The 10,379-nt window shown below is 33.9% G+C and overlaps 2 protein-coding genes across 2 annotated transcripts; both read left to right on the top strand.

The window, feature by feature from the left end:
- Window positions 1–219: 219 nt before the first annotated feature.
- Window positions 220–741, top strand: LOC123668810 (zinc finger MYM-type protein 1-like). The gene has a single exon (XM_045602503.1). It carries the CDS (start codon window positions 220–222, stop codon window positions 739–741), a length of 522 nt encoding a protein of 173 aa, XP_045458459.1.
- Window positions 742–6,396: 5,655 nt separating this feature from the next.
- LOC123668401 (lymphocyte expansion molecule-like) lies at window positions 6,397–7,508 on the top strand. The gene has a single exon (XM_045602132.1). The coding sequence runs from the start codon at window positions 6,397–6,399 to the stop codon at window positions 7,462–7,464; it is 1,068 nt and encodes a 355-aa protein (XP_045458088.1). The 3' UTR covers window positions 7,465–7,508.
- Window positions 7,509–10,379: the final 2,871 nt, after the last annotated feature.

Raw genomic sequence — 10,379 nt, forward strand, 5'->3', positions numbered from 1 at the left:
TCTCTGGCGGTTTCAGTCGATGAGTAGTTGACTTCTGAAAGAAAGAGACAGCAACAAGAAAACCGAAAGAAACAGCAACAAGAAAACCGAAAGAAACTAATCCCTATCGTAAAAGGGATCATTTTTTACGGCAAACAAGGTATACCTTTAAGAGGTAAAACTGATTCGGGACGGATCCACATTACACCTGACAACTGAGCCTGAACAACCACTTCAGAAATGAGGGCAATTTTCGAGCACTATTGCGGTACGCAGCTGAATCTGGGGATAAAGATCTTTCTGATCACTTCTCAGAAGAATGCCCTTTACACGAGCCCACAAATCCAAAATGAAATAATTGACATTGGTGGTGAAATTATTCAACATAAGATTATCAATGAAGTAAAGGAAGCTAATTTTTTTGCTATTCTCGCTGACGAGACGACTGACATTGCGCGTATGGAGCAAGTCTCGTCGTGCTTACGATATGTTGATTTAAAAGATGCTAAACAACATAAAGTTAAGGAAATGTTCTTAGAGTATATTCCAACTGTTGACGTGACAGGATCCGGCCTAGCAAATCTCATAATTACAGCTCTGAAAAAATATGAACTTGAATGTTCTCATGTGTTTGGTCAAGGTTACGATGGGGCTGCAACTATGAGTCGGTATTTGCACAGTGCCCAAGCATATATTCGTCAAGACTGTCCCCTTGCTCTTTATGTACATTGTAGTGCACACTCTGTCAACCTCGCTATTTGATATATTGCTGACTCATGTTCACAAGCAGCTGTAAGAAACTGCGTTGGGATCATACAGTTTGTTAGTTCCTACTTTAGACATTCGGCTCAACGCACTGCCGTTCTGAAAGAAAAAATTAGGAATTTCTTACCGGCTGATCATCAAAAAAGTTTACTTGCAATGTGCGAAACACGGTGGATTCATAAGCATGAAGCCGTTATAAGATTTGAAGAAATTTATCTAGCAATTGTGCATGCTCTCGAAGAACGCCAATCTAGCCACAATAAAGAAACATCGCAACGAGCCATCCAAATACTTAACACACTTCGATCTTCGAATTTTGTTATGTGCCTAGTGATTCTGCAAAAAGTCATGAGCTATATATTGTCGCTGTCAAAGCAACTGCAGGCCATTAACACAGACATCATAACAGCATTTAGCCTCGTGGATAATGTTATTAATGCTTTGCAACTTTTGAGGCATAAAATTGACGAAGAGTACCTCCATCTCTATGAAAAAGCAAAGGTGTTGCTCGAAGAAAATGGTGGTATACTGCTTATGCCACGTATTGTCAGAAGGCAGTTGAATCGATCTAATATTCCTACATCGGATATATCCACGTATTATAAAATAAATTTATTCATGCCATTTCTCGACCATACAATTCAGCAATTGATTGAGAGGTTTACAAAACACCGTAAAGTAATATCGGCACTATCTGGTATGTTACCATCAAATTTTGCGGCCGGTTGTGAAATTGAAGAGGCATTTCGTATGTATTCGGCAGTGCTGCCCGAAAAAAGTATGTCTGTCGTAAAAGCAGAACTTGAAGTGTGGAAAGCAGCTATGACTCTCACCTCCTCTATTCCAAAATCAGCTCAGAAATGTTTAGATAACTGCGACCAAAAACTATATCCAAATATTTACACATTGTTGCAAATATTGGCTACCATACCAAAGGACTTTTTCAAGCCTCAGAAAGAGGACTAAAATACTACTTGCGGAACACAACGAGTGAAAACAGACTGAACGGCTTGGCTCTCATGAACATTCACTATGAGATAGAAATTGATGCGAATGGAGTAGTGGATATATTTAAAAATAAAAACAGAAGATTAATTCTGTAATGCGTAGGTATATAACAGAACGTAATTTTTTATATTTAGTCTATACTGTCCCACTGCTCACAAAAGGACTCCCTCAAATCTCAATTTTCTTACGAATATAAGGTTTATTTTATGTACTTTTGGTCGTTTCATTTTCTTGACCCCCACCCCGCTACTAAAACCTGGCTACGCCCGTGGTCCAAAGGAGTCGGTTACAAACATACAAACATCAGGTGACGCTAGAAAGCGTTTAAAAAGTATGAATTGAAACGACATACACGTTAATGGATTGCAACAATCTTCAATTGTTGACATTCATATCTTCTTCCAAGACAACCTCTATATTTCGGCACAAAAAGTATCCAGTGTCCAACCTACTATAGTAGGTGCTTACGCACAAGCAAATCTCGCCCAGTTTCATATAAGTAGGTATATATAGTTATTTTATTCATAATTTGTAATATATCCTCATTCTCAAATTACGAAAAACATACTTTTATGTAGCTGTATACCTAAGTTTTACACCAATTTATACAAATATAAAATTGGAGTGTTTGTTGGTAATATTAAAATAACAGCTTTTTAGTAAATCCATATGGATGTATACACGGTACATATACCAAAATTGTTCCGGCTAATCTCTGAATCGGCTGTAGTAACGAGTAACTTAGGCTACTTTTATTTTAGAAATTTATTGGAACGAAGTTCCTTACGGCAGGCTTGACATTTGACTGGGCGACCGAACTGAAAAAAAATGTGATACTAAAACCGTAAGAAAAATATATAACGGCAGTGACGTAATATCAGTCACACGACTGTATAATATGACGTTTGTAGAACTAAAATACTACTACTAAACTTTTAAATTATTTAAGTAATTTTATACTGTCGACAAAAATAAATAAAACCATATGTTTTTTTTTTATTTCACTTAATAGTTTGAATTATTATTATTATTATTATTGATTTATTTTATTTTACGGTATTTGTTATTTTCTAAATTACTAAATTTCCTAAATACTTTTATATTAAAAAAATCAAGAACTAGAAAATAATTATATGTATATAAAATTCAACATTTTTTTTTCAAATTGTGTTGCTTCTATACTATCCGAAGAAACTTCGTTCCTACCTGGTGTCCTAAAGGTGTTTTCATATGTCAAGTGTAACAATGGGATAAAAGGTACAATAATAAGTGGCTCTTCGCAGCACTTCGGTGTTCCGTACACGATCAGACCATCGAATATTGAGTATCTTACGTAGACATTTGAGGTGGAATCGGTCGAGCGTATGTATATGACGGCGGTACACGGTCCATGTTTCGGCAGAGTAAAGGATATTGGGCAGCACAACAGCCATGTAGACGGAGATCTTAGTCGCCAGCCTCAGATCATGGGAGCTGAAGACTTTCGCATTCAACTTGCCGAACAATGCAGCAGCAGCGCCGATCCTACTGTTGATTTCCGCATCTAGGTCACATTTAGATGAAATTGTGCTCCCCAGATAACGGAACTTGTCGACCTGTTTAAGCCGAGTTTTATTACCAGTGACTCGTGACCTCGTATGTCTAGAGACATTATTTCCGTCTTTTTGACACTGATTTTTACTAGATTGTTCAATAAGTCCCGAGATTAACCTGGAAATGGCGCATATATTAAAAACTCTTTTGATTTTTAAAAAGTACTGGCTATCAATACAAGAATATGTGTCAAATTTTTAAAAATGGAACGATAAAATTATTGATTTTGAAACATTTAAGTGACGCTACGGTTGTAATTTCGATACAATGGAAAAAAACGAGTTTCGCGTGATGATAAAACATTGTTTTTAATGGGAAAAAATACCGTTGAAGCCACAGCAATGGCTTATAAAATGTTATGCAGGATCAGCTCCCTCTAAAGCAACCATTTGTCGGTGGTATGCCGACTTCAAACGCGGTCGCATGGACACCAATGATGGGGAACGCTCAGGTCGTCCAAATGAAGCAGTGACTCAACAAAATATTAACCAAGTCTTCAAAATCGTATTGGAAGATCGGAAGGTAAAAGTGCGAGAGATAGCCGAGATAGTGAAGATTTCAGCTGGTAGTGTTTTCACTATTTTACATAAAAATTTGGCCATGAAAAAGCTTTTTTCTAAGTGGGTGCCGCGTTTGCTTACAACTAATCAAAAGGAACAACATATCAATGATTCAGAGCGATGTTTGGCGCTGATGAATCATAATAAAAAGGATTTTTTACGTCGGTATGTAACAATGGATGAAACCTGGATATACCATTTCACTCCGGAATCCAATCGGCAGGCAGTGGAGTGGAGAGCGGCTGGTGAAAGCCGCCCGAAGCGTCCAAAGACTCAGAAATCGGCCGGTAAGGTTATGGCGTCTATATTTTGGGATGCGCATGGAATACTTTTCATCGACTACCTTGAAAAGGGGCAAAATATAAATAGTGACTATTACATGTGCTTATTGGAGCGATTGAAGTACGAAATTGCGGATAAACGGCCTCACATGAACAAAAAGAAAGTGGTGTTTCACCAGGACAACGCGCCTTGTCACAAGTCTGTGAGAACGATGGCCAAAATTAACGAATTGGGCTTCGAATTGCTTCCTCATCCCCCTTATTCGCCAGACTTGGCCCCCAGCGATTACTGGCTGTTTGCAGACCTCAAAAAAATGCTTCAGGGTAAGAAATTTGACTCAAATAGTGAAGTTATCGCAGCAACGGAGGCTTATTTTGAAGCCAAAGACAAATCGTTCTACACACATGGGATAGAAAAGTTAGAAAAGCGTTGGAGGGACTGTATCGCTCTTGGAGGAGACTATGTTGATGAATAAAAATTAATTTTATAAAAAAGACCTTTTTTTAGTACTTAGTCTCGGGACTTATTGAACCACGCGGCACGACTCGTTGAAAACGGACATCAGCAGCTGCAGGCCGACTATTAATTTTTATTGTATTTATGATTCACTATTTTTGCGATAATGGCTTACTCATAAAAGATAGATATATGCTGTCGCGGAATTTTTTGTAGGACTTATTAAGATAAACATTTCTCTTAAACACTCAACCTATTTTATAGTCGGCGCAAAAAAAATCTCCTGAACAGAACCGTCACCCCGATGATAGGGTGGTGTGAGAGGTTCAGCTCGGGTGACCAAAGTATCTTAAGACCCCGACCCACTTAAAGACCCCGACTGGGATGTCTGCTAGAGGGCTTCAAACTAAGAGGCGAACTTAGGGTTCAAACCTGATTGGAAAATAATCTAAAGGGACAGTGGGAACCTAAAGGTGACAAATATTTAAAAATTGTGTGCCTCAATGACATAACATAGAGATATACGGGTTATTAACCGACGTGATCGTATTTAAATGTGGCGCAAGTCTACGTCACAGAACGCTCGACGCATCGTGCCCGATCGCGCCGATTTGGCCCGATAGTGACATGATATTAAATTAATAATTAAAGATAATAAAACCCATTTTAACGCGATTTGTTTAACAGATGTAATGACTTGAAAACTAATACATTTTATGTCGCGTGCCGAAACTAAAACAAAAGAAATAATATCGCGAAGCCAACCAAAATAAAAATCAGTACCAATGATCTTTAAGCTCTTACATTTTTTGACTATTCAATTTGGTTGGGTTCGCGATATTATCACTTTTTGAGTTTCGGAACGCGACATTAGATCCTCCAACGCGGACACGCACACTGTTTTGATAGATATGATTGAATTTGAACTTTGTGTAGCGATCATAAAGTGCAAATTGACTCTTTGACGTTAGGAACACACCTACATTGCTTTGACAACAGTGAGTGCTTGTAATTTAATATTAACTTTATTGAATAGCGATAAAGTTCAAATTGACTCTACATTTTAGTTAGAAAACGTTTGTATGGAAAAAAGAAAAGGGCTGTTTTTAGGGTTTTCCTGGAAATTATTCGATTTTTTCTCGCCATAAAAACCATCCTTGGACTTCAACGAACATTTAAAACAAAGAATTGGTAAAATTGGTCCAGGCGCTGTTGAGTTATGCGCTTACCAACACATATTGCGATGCATTTTTATATTATAGAAGAATATACGTGTAAACTCGTACAGTTTTTGCAACGTAGGTATGCCAAAATACCTCGCAGATGACAGATTTTTTCCGACTTACTTGACAATTATCGTTATATTTTGGACGATTCAAACGCTATCTTTAAAAATTATAGCCTATGTTTTATTCTAATGTATAAGATATTATTGTAAACTTTCATTAAAATCCATTCAGTAGTTTTTGCGTGAAAAAGTTTTCAGTCAAACTTTCGCGTTTATTATATTAGTAGGATGATATGCGCTCTTACTTTTTATTTTCTATCATTTTTACCATTTTTAATTTATTTAAAATTAATAAGTATTTAGTGAGTTACATTAAACACTCGTTAAGTAGGGAATATAATATACTCTTTTGTGTATAATACAAACGTCAAACTAAACAAATGCCACCATCGTATTTTTCGCATTTTACGTGTTAAATACAAAATTAAACTACATAGAAATTTTCGGTAAAAATAACGCTAGAAAATGGTAACAATCCCAAAAAATAAAGCGCCATTTGGTTCTTATGTAAAACGATTTGGGAATAATACTGCACATCCTGGCTTAGACTCGAGCGGTTTTTATTCGAAAAGACAAGATGGTTGTGATCCTTGCCTTTATAGTCCAAACCCCATTAGTGAAGTTTTTAGAATCAATAGAAATAGAATAAACAATAAAGATCCGTGGAGATATAAAGCTGAATTGGAAGATTGGTCCAAAAATTTAGGCTATAGAAATCAAAAAGCTTTAGTAAGAAGGAAATGGTTCAAGTCGATTCTTGGCCCTGCTTGGCACGAAATATCGGAAAGTCCAAAATACGAACCTGCCTGCAAAAATTTAGGTTTTGGCAGGGTCTCTCGCAATAGATTAACGACTAATAATATACCAGGACCTGGCACGTATTATAAATGTGAACCTTTCAAAGCACCTCATGGATCACATTCGGTAAAACCAACTTTTGAAAGAGAAGAACCATGCAGATTTAAAGATACTTGCAAAAAATGGTCTTTAGCACCAAATCGTTACAATATAATAGATCAAGAATCGATCGAATTAAAAACAAAAAAAGTAGTATCTTTGCGAGGACCATACGACATCTTTACTGGAAAACGTGATGAAAGTACAATCAAGAATCATTTTTCCACATCTCTAAGGTGCTCTGCTGCTACTTGGCCTATTGCACTCGGAAGCACATTAAATAAATATAAAAACTCTCACATGGGGGTAATGAACAAAACGAACCGAAACGTTCCTTATAGAGGTCGCAACACATTAGTAGATATGTCAATGTGTATACGTAAAGCAGAAGATCCAGGCCCAGCTCATTATAATACTAGAAAATTTGTAACATTTAAACAGAATAAATATGGTTTTAATAACAGCTATGACAAGCCGCCTGGATACATACGTGTTGTTGTATGGCCAGCCGTCGGAAGATACAATATCAAAAACATTTCTTGTGGAATATTCGGCCAAGGACACCGACACGTTTTTCTCAGTAAACGAAAAAGAACTATTGGTGCTATTTTACCTGAACCTATGAATACCTTTTAAAAATGTAAACAAAAAATCTGTATTACACATACACTAACTTTTTATATGTATTTTTCTATTGCTTAGAATTTTATTATCTTAAAGGAAAATAGGTTTACATGAGACATTCATTTTCTATTTTTTTCTTGCGAATTGCTAACTGCTATTTTCACTATAACGCGGCATGGAACCCTTTTAGAAGTTCGAAACAAAAATCAAGAATATAAAGTAGAATGTGGCCGAAGATCTTGATAGTAGATGACCTCCAAAACTACGCTGTACTAGATGGTTCTTACAATATAAAGAATACATAAGGGATAGAATAATAAGACTATAATAAAATGGCCGTTTTTATTGAGGAACAAATCTAAAGGCATTAAATAAACTACGATTATAATTTATATTAAAATACTTTTATTTTTCATTTAATATCAAAGACTCGGAAAGTAGTTATTAATTATTTTAGTTTTGCTCCCCAACTTTTGTTTTGTCTTTATTAAAAATTGATAATCAGATAAATTCTAATACATATTTTACACGGTTATGATTTGTAGGGCGCATTTAGATAACTTGCTTTACTTAAGATTCACTATAAAAATAGCCTTACCGCGCCTTAAATACGCCCTATATCAACACATTCAGGTAAACCCGCATTATCAAATTTGTTCAAAAAATTTCTAACGCGCACAAAAACGCACACTGCTTATTAATCTCATCCTAGAGGTCTGGAACTACACTTAGTTTAAACTATACTACTTTATTTATTGTATTTATTTAACTTTTATCAAGTTCTATGATAACTACAATACGCCTGTTCTACTGCTAATTAGACGAAATCTCAAAATTATTTGTGTAATTAATGAAGTTTTCTCACGATGTTTTACTCGCTAATTTTACATACCAAATTGCTTTTATACCCACAAATTTAATTACCAAATAGAAAAATCCAATATGTGCAGGGTTTCAGGACGTCCAGGTGCGTTAGAAATTTTCAGACTAACAATTTCCAACAATTTGAAAGCGACCTAAAACTAAACTATTAAATCTATAATTTTACTATCGACTGATACACATTAACAATATTTATACGAATGTTGAGAACAAATAAGAATGCATATTTTATAGAATTATAGCTACAATTTTTAAGCGGACATCATATAATAACTAATAACAAATTATTTCAAGGATTACTTATCTATTCAATACTACTTTTATTTAGGCTAGGGCCCTTGGTATTTGAACATAATCATTTTCATAATTACAATAATTATACTTTCGATTTAACATTAAAAAAAAATGAAAATAGTCTACAATTTTTTAATTCACAATATTACATGCTTAATAATAAATTCAACTGATTTAAGAGATATATTTCTGTAGCACTGTTAAAGTATTTGTTCGTAGACAAATTGTGAATGAAAAAAAGTGGTTTCTTGTTTTCCTTAAGAGCCATTTCACAATTTTTCGCTTTGTAAGTTTAGGTAAATATGGTCGCATCGCGCGAGTCGTACGAGCCGCGCGATCTTTGTGCTACTTGGTATAGTGTGACAATCAAAAAACCATCTTGATCTTTTTCTAATGTATAATAAAAATTAATAACTATGTTATAAAATGTTTTTTACATCGTTAATTTGTTAAAAATTTCAAGTATATTATATAACAACAGTCAATAAATTTACAACAAGTAAAATTATGTGGTGTCATGGGACACCAGGTAGGAACGAAATTCCTTCGGATAGTATAGAAGCAACACAATTTGAAAAAAAAATGTTGAATTTTATATATATTTTCTAGTTATTGATTTTTTTTTAATTTATTTGATTGGTTTTTAATTAAGTACATAAAAGTATTTAGGAAATTTAGTATTTTAGAAAATAACAAATACCGTAAAATAAAATAAATCAAACAAAATAATAATAATAATAATAATAAGGGCGGGCGGAGTGACATTCAGTGAAATAATAATAATAATAAGATAAGATAAGTAAGATAATAATAATAATTCAAACTATTAAGTGAAATAAAAAAAAAAAACATTTCTTTATTTATTTTTGTCGACAGTATAAAATTACATAATTAAAAAAAAAAAAGTGTACTAGTAATATTTTAGTTTTAAAAACGTCATATTATACAGTCGTGTGACTGATATTAGGTCACTTCCGTTATATATTTTTCTTATGGTTTTAGTATCACATTTTTTTCAGTTCGGTCGCCCAGCCAAATGTCATGCCTGCCGTAAGGAACTTCCAATAAAAAATCAATTTTATGATACATTTTTTTAAATTGATTTAGTTTTTTAAGTTTACGAATGAATCGAATATTTATGATATAAAGAAAATAGAATTTTACTATGCTCAAGAAAATCTGAGTGTGAATGTGAGTTCCATAGTTTTGGATGCAAGTAGACCATCAAATTTTACCGGTTTTAATCTTTTTATAAACTCAATGACACCGACAAACATATTAATTAACAAATAACTAGACAAACAGATTTAAATGCCCATTTGTATTATGTCAAAAAAAAAATTAAATTATACATTTGTTTACAGAAACCATCATTATATTATTTTACAATAATTTTCGCATATTTTTTTATTTTTATGAAAGTATCAAATGCGTATGAGCGAAAGAGACGGCTGCGCAGAATTTGGCGTGGATCTTAACCTCTAAGAGCGCTGGCGCTCGACTGATGTACTGGGTTTGATGCGTGGTATTATATACTATCTTTTTATTTTTAATACAAAAGGTATTAAAAATAATTAAATATTTTAATTATTCTTTTTATGTTCCTAAATGATGTAAGTTTACTTTGATATAGATAATTCCTTAAAATTTCTATGTTTTCTAATAAAAATATCGCTTTTAAAATTGTACTTATTTGATAAATATTTGTAAATTTAAAATTTTATTAGGGATTAAGGCATACAAATGGAAAA

This window comes from Melitaea cinxia, chromosome Z, assembly GCF_905220565.1.
Source record: "Melitaea cinxia chromosome Z, ilMelCinx1.1, whole genome shotgun sequence".
Classification (NCBI taxonomy): Eukaryota; Metazoa; Arthropoda; class Insecta; order Lepidoptera; family Nymphalidae; genus Melitaea; species Melitaea cinxia.